We start from the raw sequence: 14,685 nt of genomic DNA, 5'->3' as shown, positions 1-14,685 counted from the left end.
ATTACCGGCTAACGGAAACCCTGATACCTACATAATCTGTGGAGTCTCAGCTTTAATCGGATATATTGTATGTGCAGCTACGATAAGTAATAAGGGTACTTTTATCTTGAGTTCTGTGCCAATGTCCGTTAGCATTTTTCGCTCAGGGGTCATTTAGATGCTTCTTATGAGACTTGTGTTTTGTTTTGGTAAACATGGTTTGTATCGTCAATTAGCTGAGATTATTTCCGTTAATCTGGTATAACACATTAATAGGTTCTTAAATATTAAGATCCCCTGAGACACAGTATCGTGAAAATTTTTGTTTTTACATTACGTTTTTTTTACATTACGTTTTTTATGGATTGAACAACAGAAAAATAATCGCTAGATTAGTCGGCTAATCGATCAAATAATCGCCCTATTAATCGTTTTTAAAATAATCGTTTCCCCCCAGCACTACCGGAAACAGACGTAGGCCTATAAGGGACATTTCGAGCATCATTTCGATTGTCAACATTTTTGAGTTTAGGATTGCCGAAGACACTACACTACCCATAATTCCCAGCTATCGTTTAGGACTACAGTCCCTGTGATTAATCTTCAAGGTCTGGGATTGGATGTTGGAGTGGCAGTGCGCCAAGGTTACGCCGAGCGTCAAACAGCTGTTTGAAATGGAACGAAACCACGCCAGACTATCCAAAACTGGAATCAAACGCCCCCCAGAACTACACACTACACCAGAGGTGCCCAGTACGTCGACCGCGGGCGACCGGTCGACCGCGGGGGCAAAGCTGGTCGATCGCGAGTCATTCATAAAAAAAAAAATCCTGTTCCGTTAAAATAGACAAAACAGGTTTTGATCCCTCCTCCCTTGGCCTCCCTGCCACTTAATTCAGGAGTTTACTTGATTGACAGAAAAAGCGACCTATCGCTTTCCAGTCTGTTAACCCAGAATGCAAAGCGATACAAAATCAGTCAAGTGCCGGGAAAACTCAAATTAAGTTAAAGAGACAAACAAGAGACAAACAACAAAATGAGTGCGGGACCGAGCAAGAAGCTAAAGACATACCACTTCCACCCAGAATGGGAGGAAGAATATTTGTTTGTGATGTCACATTCAAAGGTTATTTGCCTTATTTGTAAAGCAAGCGTCGCTCTGCCAAAGAAAGGTAACGTGGAGAGGCATTATCGGAGTGTTCACAAGGCAAATGACAGCGACTTCCCTCCGAGTAGCGAGTTGAGAAAGGTCATGTATTATTGCTACACAAACATTATCTCGCAGTCTTAGTGTCGCCAACTCGTTTCTAACATGCACAAAGACAAACAAATGTCGGTGTATTTTCGATCTTTCCAATCGAGACGAGATCTCTCTCCCCCGTCTGTGCGCGAGGGGGCGGGGCAGTTTACACACACGCGTCTGCTACAAGCAGCAACACACGGAGGAGATGGCGGAGAGAAGCGCTCCAAGGTGTGGTTATATGTTACCCGTCTTGAGGTGGACAATGCTCCTTGCCAAGAGAGTTCAGCATGTGAGGCCGGTAACACGAGCAATGTGTCTAAACATTTAGCAAAAGTGCTCCACATCCAGACGGAGGAATGCACCGGGTTCGACTGTCTTTCTAGCAGCTCTGTAGCCCCATACACGAGTAACGTTTCCACGTCAGGTGTTATGTATGCTAGCAGCAACACACGCAGTTAACTCAATGATTCAAACATGGGTTAATGATTATAGGAAACGGAGTTACTCTTTATTTTGTTAAAGTTTCAGCTATTCTGTTTACAGTTCTGTCATCAGATTATTTAATACGATTTGTTAAAACATTGTTGTTTCTTTTGATGTGAAATATTATTTATTTAATTTAAATAAAAAGCAATGTTAGTTTTGTTCACAATTTGTTAATTTAATAATATATGTATTTTTGAATCACGTATTCATCTTTATTGTCTTCATTGTTAGTTTCCACATGCCTAAAACAACCTCAAGCTAAATCTAAAAGTTGATGGCTAAACAAGAGGGTTTGAGAAATTGTGCAAGGCATACAGTAATAGTCTGAATAGTCGATTCATTAATCGATAGATTAATCGATTATCAAATTAGTCGTTTGTTGCAGCCCTATTATCCCATGTATAAATAAAACGTGTTATTCAGCAACCCTTGCAATTTGGGATTTTATTTTTGGTTGGTAGACCTCGGTGAGCTGGTCATTTCAAAAGTAGCTCACCAGCCCAAAAAGTGTGGGCACCCCTGCACTACACTATTGTGTTTCGCAAAATGTTCTATGGGACGTCTCTACCGAACGTTTTCGTTTTTCCCACAATTAGAAGTTGCCAGTATTAAAACACATTGGTGTTATCAAATGTAAAACATATAATTAATACATGGGTGAAAATCGCTGTCCATAATGCGCAGCATTAATATATAGCATTAATATATACCCACATGACAGCTCATTGATACTTTGTAATTCTACTCCACTACAATTCAGAGGTCAACCTGGTATTTTTACTCCACTACACTTATTTGAGTTACTTTGCAGATTCTGATTAATGATGTGAAATATAAACAACCCTTAAATCAGACTTTAGTTACACCTGAGTCAAATTCAGGGAAGGTGATTGTCAAGTGCCAACAATCAGGAGAGATATTTGATAGTTGGTGCTTGAGAAGACTAAACATGTATCTGCAATTGACATGAATGGAAACGAGTAATAAAGTATATTAATTACTCGTTATTCTCTACTAATAGTTAATTAAAGACTGCATATTATGGCTATTTTGCACATCCCTTTCAAGATTTCAAGATTTTCAAAGGTTTATTGACATATCATATACACAACTACGGTGTAGTTATGCAATGAATGAAACACTTGGGTCACAGGTTCCTCAACAATGCATTACAAGACATCTATCAATATGTGTGTACCTCCACCATTAAACTGTCATATTCTGCACATTTCTTATTCTATCTATCTACATAAGAGTATAATCCATATGTATAATATCAGTTAAAATAAGTGCTTCAACATAGTTAACATTGCAGGAAAGCAATATATTAGACGTTAAGTACTTTGTCAGGTTTAATATTTATCTGTAGATAGATACCCCCAAAGTTTTTTTCTTATTTAAAAGAAGACCTTAATCTGTTATTTAATGTTTAAATAAAGGTTAATTCGTTTTTCTGTTTTGCACCTCCTCCTATTAATATCTTTGTACATCCTGCACTAAACTGTTTTATTGTAGAGATCACTTATAGCAGTGATCACCAACTGGCGGCCCGCGGGCCACATCCGGCCCGCCAGACATTCTCATCCGGCCCGCACGACGGGGGTGACTGTGGCGTTGGCGGAGTGGTTACTGCGTTCGCCTCCCATCCATTTTTTTTTTTTACAACGTCTCGTGAGTAAGGTGCAGTACCGGAGTCCAACAGAGAGGCAGCAGCTGCGGGCCAGTAGACTGCGTACTGCGAAACCTTCCCTGCCTTGAACAAGAATTGATCCTTCGTTGTGAAGAGTCTGGTTAATGCGGTCCGCACCACAGCAGTAGCCCCGCTGCGACAGAGTCCAACAGAGAGGCAGGAGCTGCGGGACAGTAGCCTAGAAGCAGGGTTGGGTTGTAACAGAATACATGTAACGGCGTTACGTAATCAGAATACAAAAATCAAGTAGGCTAACTGTATTCAGCTGGCGTTACATTTGAAAAACTAGTAATCTGATTACAGTTACTTTAGTAAACCTGAAGTGAATACATTTTGGAATACTTTTTGGAATTATTGGTGGAAAAGTTTCCTCATAAAATGTAATATTCATTACCGGCAGAACTGTGTGCACACTGCACAGCGCTGCATGTCTGTGAGCGAGAGAGAGATGCAGAGTGTCTGTGAGGCCCCGCCCCCGCACGCAGGTGAGAGAGAGAGATCTCTTTTAAACTATATTGAAAGTTAGAAACGGAGATGGTTCGATAAAATGTGCAAGATAACGTTTATGTAGCATTTCTTTATTGTCAAGATGATGACATTTATAACGGGATCAAATCAAACTGAATGGCCTGCTGCTGCTGAATGCATGGGGCAAGTGACTGGAAAAAGTTTTAAAAGTTATTACATCGTTTCAGATAATACATAATAATGATAATTCATTCTATTTAGGGGCGCCTTTCAAAGCACCCAAGGACACCTTACAATTCATAACATATAAAGGTTTTAAGACAGTACAAAGAATGAAGTCTGGGTGATGTTTTTTATGTGGGGTGCAGATGAGAGGGAGCTGTCCAGAATGACACGAAGATGTTGTGTTTGAGTTCTTGATAAGCCATTAAAACAGTAAAATACGTGTCTCCTGTTCACCAAAACATACCCATCTGTTATGGAAAAAGAAAGTAATCCAAAAGTATTCTAAAAGTAATCTGAATACATTTTTAAGACACGCAACTGTAACTGTATTCTGATTACTTTCAGAGCATGTATTCAGTAACTGATTACATTTACAAAGTAAACCCTGCCTAGAAGTGATCCTTCGTTAGCGTGAAGAGTCTGCTAAGCTTTATGCGGTCCGCAGTACCTGAGCGTGCTCCACTAGCACCCCCCCCCCCTTCAAAATTCTGGGCTATATAAAAATCGCTGGCCCGCGATAGTGTCTATTGGATACATTTTGGCCCTTGGACAAATGTAGTTGGTGATCCCTGACTTATAGTATCTTCTTGATTTTTTATATTCTATATTTATATCACAGACCTTCTACTTTCCCCCTATGAAAGTATGTACTCTTAATATTTATATTAATCAAATATAACACATAAAAACAATAATTCAATAACGTGCTTTAACCACTAGGCGGTGCACACAAGGTACACACAGCCATAATAACTTTGTATTATTAGTGTTGGACACTTGTATGTACAACATCTGAAGATGTGTAGTAGGGCTGTGCGATTATGGCAAAAATCATAATCACGATTATTTGGTCAATAATTGATATCACGATTATTTTGACGATTATTCATTGACCATTTATTGAACTTTAAAACAAATAATATTTTACCAATAAACAAGATCAATAAATGTGTTGGAGCGCACTTCCAAAACCATACTAAACCTATATTAATATGATAAATAAAAATAAATTAGACCAAAAATAAATGAAATCAAATATGTTGCAGTGCACTGTCACAACCTACTGAAAACTCCTTAACATAGCCAACATTTTGGTAAAACATATTTAACATATTCCACTCAGTTAAACGTTGAAGGCTGGCCCACCGTCATGGTCCAGAAGTAACAGGAAATAAATGTTGAACTACAATTTAAGACCAAATAAAAATGTTTAGGCCACCATGGCAAATGCTGGTAGGACTGCTCATGTCATCTCTTAAAGATTTTTTGCAAGAAATACCAGCCTGTTTACATGGTCTGGTTTCAGAGATGAGCGCAGGCAGGTGACGATATTGCCACCTGTACTGAAGACCCTCTCTGAAGAGGAACTTGTGGCAGTGCTGCCACATAGGACACAGGAAAAAAAGAAAAGACTCTGAAGAACCCTTTCTTTGCCATTATATAAAAATAGTGTTGCTACAAAAGTATAAATTAGGCTTACTAATAAGACAACTCAGATCTGAAGCTACACAGTAATCTGCTGCAGCAACAGTGCAATAAAAAAGACAACATTAATAGAATCAAACCCATTTTTTGTTGCATTTTATTAGAGTATAAAAATAAATGCCTTTAAAATAGGATGCAAGCAACACTAGTTTCTGAACTGATAGACTATAATCAATTTAAACAGAACAGATCTTAATGTTTGCATTCTTATACCATTTTGTACAATAATTATCATGAATAAATTCAAACAAACTAAAACGTACAGCTGATTAATAACGGTATCTAACTTGAGATTTTATCAAAAACCTGTTGAAATGCTGCTGTTATTTTTACTGTCCCACAAAAGCGCGTCGCAGCCTCCAGGAATGCTTCTTTCATAACTTCGCCGTCTTTGAAAGACTTCATGTGTTTCGCAAGAACGTGACTGACACGATAAGATGCTATGGTAGCAGCCTTGCTCTTGTTGTTGGGCCGGGTGAAAATGGACTGCTGTGCATTTAGCTGTGCTCTCAGGCCCCTCCCCTTTTGGAGCGTAGGGCGGGAATTCCGTCTCGTAGCGTTTGTGCACTGTTTTGAAATGCCGCTCCTAAATTACCCTTCTTCGATAAAGCCACGCTCGCATTGCAGATGAGACAGATGGACTTTGAATTGGAATAGATACAAAAATAATGATCCTCCCACTTGGAGTGCAAATTATATATTTTGGGCTTTTTTGCTTCTGCCATAATTGCGGTCTTGTGTGTGTGCGGACTGTCACTCCTGTTGACCATCCATGCTGTTGACACGGACAACGTCAGCGAACTAGTGCACTGCTCACCAGCCACGCCCAGACACATGGGGTGAGGCCGGCCAATCACAAAGCTTTGATGCGTTCAAGTGCATTATTCTGGCACGGGAACATTATGTTACAGGACATTAACGATAAAACAGAATATTGTTGTTCTATTTTTAGACACATCTCGCGATCGACTGGGAATCTCCCCGCGACCCTTCTTTTTAACTAGTTGCTGCTCTTGTTCTGACATCTTCGCTTGCGCTGAACACTCACAACACATGTCACTCCCACGTGGCCGAGTGGGCTTTTAGGGAGGGGCGAAAGCGCACCCAGCAAAATAATCGTATTTTGTCAATTATGCTGTTTTCCTAATCGTCGCAAACCATAATCGTAATCGCGATTAAAATACGATTAATTGCACAGCCCTAATGTGTAGTTTTATTCATGCTTTCACATAATTTTACAGCATATTGCTATACTATTTCAGACTCAGTATTTACATTCAATCCAATTCAAATCAGTAGTATCTTTAAAAACTACAAGTCCTTTTATATCAGCTGTGCACCGTTATGGTGTAAATATAACCTATCTATGAATTATATCAAATGTAAAAGTCAGCCGAATTAGTGTTGATACTGCAAGGAGACGTATTGTGTGAAGAGAAATTGAAGATGTTGTTTAATTGTTGAAATATTTATGATCCACGTCAAGTATTCAGTTTCGGCGGCATTTCTTCAGTTTTTCCAAAGGTCTTCTCATCAGGGCTCTATAAATAAAGAACTACGGCAGATCTGTAATATACAATGCAGCCGAACCGTGTATTACAATGCCGTTATGTGATGACTTTCAAAGAGAAAAGCAAGAGCACTCGGAATTAAGTATTATTTTATTCTTTTAAAATGTTTTCCGGATTTCATATAATATAAACCCCAAATCCCAGCATGCATTGCGGCTAAAACATCCAATCATCGTAGCTGAGGATCTTGGGTAATCGCTCGAAATGCCTACGTCTGTTTCCGGTTATTTTTATTTTGAAATTCAGTTCCTGACGAACGCCAAAAAAGCCCAAGATTATGGAATTAAACCAATAAATAAAAGCGAGGATAAATGTGTGTTATTGGTGAGTAAATAACAGTGTGCTATTTTGAAAAGAATAACAAATTAGAAGGAAAAAAAGATTTTAAAAATACGAGGCTCTGAGCCCCATTTATTTTCCTCACAGACGGCAACACTAAAGGTCTAAAATAAAGACCTAAATGAATATTTGGGATGTTCTTGCCTTTAGATTCTCCCAATAAGTCCAAGTACAGAGGGTGACTTTGTGAAAAAACACATTTCCACCAAAAAAACGTTAGCAACCATGAATGTGTACACATTCATGAAGTAATCTTCGTCATAACTAGCAAACTAAACATCATGTACATGTACTGCACAAATAATCAGAAATAACAACTCATATTAAAAGCATAAAATGACATCAAAACGCATTTTATTGGCCAAATGAACCTTAAAATAGGCATTTTCCACCGAGAATAACACGAAGGTCGGCCATTGTTGTTGATCACGTGGTCTATGAAGGTCTATGGGACGCCCTGCCCGTAGAAGCCTGACGGTCAAGGGGTCCGCTGTACGTAATATAGCGACGGGGAGGGGCCCTGACCGTCCGTCAATATGTGACGGGATGGGAGTGAGAATCACACACACACACACTTTGTATTGTATTATTGAATGAGAGAGGTTCCAGGTTGAATTGAGGCGAATATTTGTAATGGTCAGAGGTTGTTGTGTTTAATATTCATGAGTATTTGTCATTGTTCAAATGATAAGAAACATTAGCATAAAGCATATTTGTCCACTCATATGTTGATAAGAGTATTAAAAACTTGAAAAATATTCCTCTAAGGTACATTTAGAACAGATCAAAAATGTGCGATTAATTTGCGATTAACTATGGACAATCATGAGATTAATCGCGATTAAATATTTTAATCGACTGACAGCCCTACTTGCAACATGTTTGGAAACACATTACGAAAACAACGTAATCGAAATAAAAGGATTATTTTTTATTATTATTAATTATTATTACTTAAAGTTCAGGGTAATCAACTGTTAAAAACATACTGTTCACATTTTTTTTTCTCCAATAAATTGATGTTTTGCAAATGGATAATCGTTTTTAATAATCGTGATATCAATTATTGACCCAAATAATCGAGATTAGGATTTTTGCCATAATCGAGCAGCCCTATCATGTGCAATATATAACATTTTCTGGTCATGAGAACTCATGTGCATAACAAACCAAGGTCTTCGGAATCTGGCACAAATGTTATCTTTAACATAAACTGCACCAGCCAACTTTCAAACATCTATATTAAACAAAAATGTACAGAATCTGGGACCTACCTCTTTAGATCAAAGTGGGTCCTTTGGTGATTCTTGAGAGCCAGCAGATTGTAGTAGCGTTTCTGGCACACCAAGCAGCGGAAAACCCCCGTCTTGTGTGACTTCTTGTGGTTAAGGAGTGAGCAGGGGTGTCTGTATCCTCGCCCGCATTGGTCGCACTTATGGGGCTTGTCACTTTGGTCCACCATAGGCCTACGTCCATCGCCACCAACCTCACGGCTTCCACCAGCAACCCCTCCACCAGCGACTCCTTCTCCTCCGGACATCCCTTTGGCTCCATTCAGACCCTGCTTGCTCAGGGAGCTAGACCTATTCTTACCAGGACACAGGTGTGTGATCAGGTGGTGGCGGTCGGCAAAAAACATGCCACAGTCAACACAAATATGGTTGCGTCCGTCCATCTTGTCATTGCCATTAGCCGAGCTGCCTACAATACTCTGTTGCTGGCCATCAGGCCTTTGGGGGCCATGGACTAACTGGTGATTCAGGAGGTCTTGCTTCCTTGAGAAGCTCTGGCCACAAGTGGAGCAGATCATCCTCCACTCCTGCTCCAGGGAGGAAGGGCCGGGCCCTGTTGGGTTATTCGCATGGCTACGCAGGTGGCTCCTGAGGGCTCGGAGGCTGGCGTAGTGATTGCCACACACCGAACACTGATACACTTCTCCATCGTCATCATCTTTGTCATTGCTTCCCATTCTCTTGCCTCCGCTCTGGGAATATTGTCGCTGGCTGCTGCCTTCTTTCAGGCTGCTGGAGCTTCCAGCAGGCAGCGAGGTTGCACTGGAGCTGTCGTAGTTCATGTTTCCCATGAAACCGTTTGACATGTTCCCTTGCTGCTGTTGAGGCTGCTGGCCACGACGAGGACACATGTGCGACTTGATTCCAGATACATCTCCATACATCTCGCCGCAGTCGGCGCACACATGTCTGTCAGCCTGACGGTGAGCAGAGTTGCTCTGGGAAAGTGAGCTACCATCAAAGCGATCGTGAAACTCAAGAGAGTCCAACCCACTGCTATGGCCACCATCTTGTACAAAGTGGGCCGCATCACCAAGATTCCCTGGCAGGGAAATTGGAGTGGTGGCGCCGCTGCCTTCCTGGACGTAGCTCTGCTGGGAGTCCAGGGTTAGCGGCTCTGGAGACAGCCAGTCACTGCCGTCATTATTTAAAGACGTGTTGCCAGAACGCCCCTTGTGGCTTCGTAGGTGGCTGTGTAGCGCTGCCAGGTGGGGGTACTGCTTACAGCAGATTGTGCATTGGTAGTGGCCTGTCTGATGGCAGCGCTTGTGGTTGACCAAGCTTCCTGCATGCCGGTAGCTTTTGTCACACTCTCCACACTTGAAGCGTCGCTCTCCATTATCTGGAGAATTGGCCTGGGGCACACGGCCTCCGGAGGGAGAGGACACTGAGCCCTGCGATCCAGAGCTGAGAATGGAGCTTTCCTGGCCGTGAGAGGCAGGGTTAGGGTCATGGGTCAGATAGTGGACTTTTAAGGTCTCCAGATCTGGATGTCCTGCGCCACAATATGCGCATGTGTAGATGGGATTGTTGACTGGAGGGCCCATAATGGGGTCATAGGGGCCTCTTTTGTCAGTGGGCAGGGGTGGCAGGGGCAGAGGGTCACCCAGCGCAGGGGTGTATGCTGGGGATCGAACCGCACTCAGATTGTGGGCCATGATTCCTGGGAAATTGCGCGGCAGACCAAGGGAGGGCGAGGCTGCGTTGTGTAGCAGTATGTGCTCCTGAAAGTCTGTCTTATTTGGCAGCACTATCTGACACAGGTGGCAAAAGCACGAGGCAGTGTCGTTGCTCTGAGACGACTGGGTGCCACTGCTGCGTGAGTCGTGGAGGCTGCTGCTGCTCACCATTGAGGCTCCAGGGGTCTTGAACTTCGAATGAGTTCTCTCGTGGCTGTTTAGGGCAGCCAGGTTGCTAAATTGTTTAAAACACACAGAGCACTTAAAAGTTCCTTGCTGATGACACTTCTTGTGGTTCACCAGGCTACCGTGATGCCGGTAGGTTCTCTCGCACTGATCACACTTGAATGGTCTGTCCCAAGCGTTGTCGTGCTCGGGAGAACCTTTTTTACCGTGGTTGTCTGTCTCGTGGCCTTGTAGGACACTATGTCCCATACCACTATTGTTCAAATGTGAGCGCCCAAACCCGTCTGAGAGGTCTTGGGCGAGACCGTAGTCCCTCTCGTCGTGGCCCGTTTCTTCGGGAACTTCTTCACTCTCTTCTTCTGCGTGTGCACTACTGGGGGACAAAGTATGGATACGTAGGTGGTTTTTCAAAGCTACCGCGTTGGGCAGCGTACGCGTACAAACTGGACACTGGAATGAACCCACTTCGTGAGATTTTTTATGATTGGCTAGGCTAGCTGCGTGCTTGTAAACTCGCCCACACTGTTCACACTCAAAACGTCCGTTTTCTTCTTGCTGATAATGTGCTTTCATATGTTCTAGAAGACTTGGAGTACTCGGACAAACCATATCACACTCTTTACAGGGGAAACCCTTGGCACGACTCATATCATGCATTGCCATAGTACTCTAAAGCAAACAGGACGGAGGGAATCACAGTTCACATCAAAGAAATGAACAGTGACGTAGGGGGGATGGGGGAGGAAACTGCGGGGCTTAGCTCTTCAGCTGAGGGTGCCGATTGCTTCCCCAGGGCAGGTCCAGCCAATCGGGGCCCACCTTGGGAGGTGGCGGGCCGGCAGGGGTCACACCAGCAAATGAGGTATCACTGTAGGGACAAGAATAAGAAAATGGAAGGTTACTTAAATGAATAAAATCTTGTATTTATCCACTTTTACCACAATGCAATCCTGTAACTGTCAGGCATCCAGTATTTAATATTTAATAACCATTTTGATAAGTGCCAGTTCTTTACCAAGCAAATAGTACATTTGTATTGCTCTTTGACATCCTTTAAATATATTGGTATTTATTTTTATAGACTTGTAATATACATACACAGCAAAATATGTAAACAGTCTAATTGTAGCCCTAGTAAGATTTCAGACAACAGATTCTACTCATTTTTGTAACCTTCTATTGTTAAACCTTTCAATCTGTACAATATGTTAATGTTGTCATGATTTTATAATATAAGTAATGCTGTCAAAATTATCGCGTTAACGGCGGTAATTAATTTTTTTAATTAATTGCGTTAAAATTAGGGCCGGGACTTTAACGCGTTAATTAAGATTAATTAATTACACAAAAATTAACGCGTTAAAAAAATTAACGCATTTTAATCGCACTTATTTTTGCACCGCGGAACGTTTCTCACTGGATGAGTTTCAGGCGTACCGATTATACTGGAGCACCAACTAACGTTCATGACTTCAGACAACAACAAACCACAGTGAACAACAGTGGGAAATGTTGTTTTAAAAAACGGACGGATGGAAGCGTCGATAAGAGCACGGTTGTGTGCAAATTATGCAAAAAGGAATTCGCATATCACCGCAGCACATCAAGCCTCAAGTATCACCTCAATGCAAAAACATATAGCAGCTAGCGTGGAAGCGAGCGTGGACGTTAGCCTCTTTTATCGCGTTCAAACCAAAAAGAGCCGGTACTAAAATTAGTTCATGAGAACCTTTTTACCCCCACGAGAGTCCCTGCTAGAGAGCAGAGAGCTGCTAGAGAACAGGGACTTTCGTACGGCTCTCTTGTGAGAAAAGAGCTATATGTCTGATTGGCTGGGCGGATTGCAAACCACGCCCCGTAAAACTCCCAAAAAGTTTTGTGAAGCCGCCATTTTATTATCCTCGCATTAGCATTATTAGCATTAGCCCAGCGCAGAAACGCAGAGAGACTAACTTATGGCAACACAAAATAAAACATGGGAGCGGTGGAGATGAGGAGGTGTCGGCGTTCTGGCAATTTACTCGGAAGGCTTCAGTAGAAGCTGCTGGGACTCCCAGCAGCTTCTACTGAAGCCAGTCCCCAACTCCGGGGACTTCCGGCCGGGGACTTTGGGCGGCAGTATACGCCGTGAAGTGGTTTGCGGCCTGCCAGTAAACCCAAAGCAGAAGAAGAAGAAGTGACGTCAGCGGCTTCATTTGCCTAATCCTCCCCCAGGTTCAAAGAGTTCTCATGAACTAAATTCTCATGAACCTTTGTGGGAAAAGTACTGCGGTGTGAATGCGCCTAATGGTATACTAAAATCCATGTGAAAAAAATTGCTTCTCACTGTTCTCAGGTCAAATATGTATATGTGATTAAAAATGCGATTAATTTCGATTAATTAATTACAAAGCCTCTAATTAATTAGATTAATTTTTTTAATCGAGTCCCGGCCCTAGTTAAAATATTTAACGCATGTGCAGAATGGCCCGCCCCATACATCCCACCAGTGGCAGCGCCAGGGTATGGCTGGGGTAGGCTACACCCATACCAAGAAATGGCTTAGCCCCACCATGAAAAATGATGTTAAAGTAAGCAAAATAAAGTCTGCCAACTCGCGCGGAGTAAATTGCACAGACAGCAGTTAGTAAGATTGATTTCAGTAGCCACGGTTTTGAAAACTTTTGTCACGTAGTGATCGTCTTCTCAATAGAACATCTTTGATAACGGGTGGTGTTGTTGCAGGAAGTCCGGACGGAGAATACTTTTGCTGTAGTACAGGGGTGCACATAACTGGTACGCAGGTTATGTGCGTAATCTGAAATGCGTACCGTCACTTGTGTCACAAAGCGCATTTGCGTACCGACGTACTTGTGAAGCTTTTCCAGAAGGCGGTTAGATCACCGGACGACAGAGTCGGTCTCCGTGTGCACAGACAGGGCTGCTGTTAACGTCGGTCTGTACAACGGAATTGTGCCAAAACTACGCCAACCGGCGGCGGAGGGAGACTCCCCCCCCCCCTTCACTGGAGAACTGCGCTAAAACAGCTGATCACAACGTTCACACTGTGGTCACGAAGTACTCCACTAACCGCCGCCGCCCCCCCCCCCCCCCCCCCCCCCCCGTCGACTTTCCTGAAGTACTCCCCCGTTGATAGAAATCAACACGTAATGAATTAAGACCCCACGGTTTGATGATTGATAGGTGTGTGGGCTGTCTTTCATTTTGACACACAGAATTTTTTTATAATAAACATAGATACTGTATGTTAAATGGATATATCCGCCTTCTTTCATTTATCTTTCCATTCCCACAACAATATACATAAATAAATGGCATATTTTGGACATAGTTCGAATGGTGATTAATCATGATTAATTAATTTTTAAGCTGTGATTAATCTGGTTAAAAATTGTATTCGTTTGACAGCCCTAAATATAAAACAATTGTTGTTTACATTTAGATTATAGTTTATTGAGTTTACATTTAGTTTTCCTTTGGTAATATAAAATAGTTATATTTATTATCATAACATTTACAGATAAATGTGGTTATTTCAACATCACAACTTCCTCTGATTTCTTAAGGATTTGATTTGTTGCATGTGGAAAAAGTCATTTGGTTTTCCTCCACATAACAGGACACACCTCTGTTGACAGTATAAAGAGTACGGGGCTTGCTGTAAAACCTACCCCCCCGCAAACTTCAGGTTCTCATTGCGGCGCTAGTATCCAGCATACTTTAGTTATTTGCTCTAACTGTTTGTTTCTGACGGAGGACACTGCAGCTGCAGTCACGCTGACAGGAAGCAGAGTGGAGAAGACTTCTCCCTACATCCAAACTACATCCTATTTATTTGTAATTATGGCTATGCAATGTATCGATATTAAATTGTCTGGACTAGATATCTAGTATTTTGGATGTGTTCATTTAAAAAAAAAAAAAAGGTGTTTTCCTGGTTTTAAAGACAGCATTGTAACAAAGTACATATTTGGGAACTTTCATTAGCTGTTCAGTTCATTTTAATAAAAATAAACGGGTTATACCACTTAAAAACATTTTT

General features: G+C 41.8%; 1 protein-coding gene across 1 annotated transcript in view; it reads right to left on the bottom strand.

Moving 5' to 3' along the window:
- si:dkey-89b17.4 (zinc finger protein 850) overlaps positions 1-14,685 on the bottom strand; it is a 37,981-nt gene that overhangs the window by 17,690 nt on the left and 5,606 nt on the right. Inside the window, exon 2 of the mRNA XM_034233985.1 lies at positions 8,761-11,511. Within this exon, the coding sequence (XP_034089876.1) occupies positions 8,761-11,306 (2,546 nt within the window). The 5' untranslated portion in view covers positions 11,307-11,511. The remainder of the gene's footprint in view (positions 1-8,760; positions 11,512-14,685) is intronic.

Source organism: Gymnodraco acuticeps, unplaced genomic scaffold (assembly GCF_902827175.1).
Source record: "Gymnodraco acuticeps unplaced genomic scaffold, fGymAcu1.1, whole genome shotgun sequence".
Taxonomy (NCBI): domain Eukaryota; kingdom Metazoa; phylum Chordata; class Actinopteri; order Perciformes; family Bathydraconidae; genus Gymnodraco; species Gymnodraco acuticeps.
The sequence above is the reverse complement of the archived record's forward strand: the minus strand, read 5'-3'. Positions and strand labels throughout refer to the sequence as shown.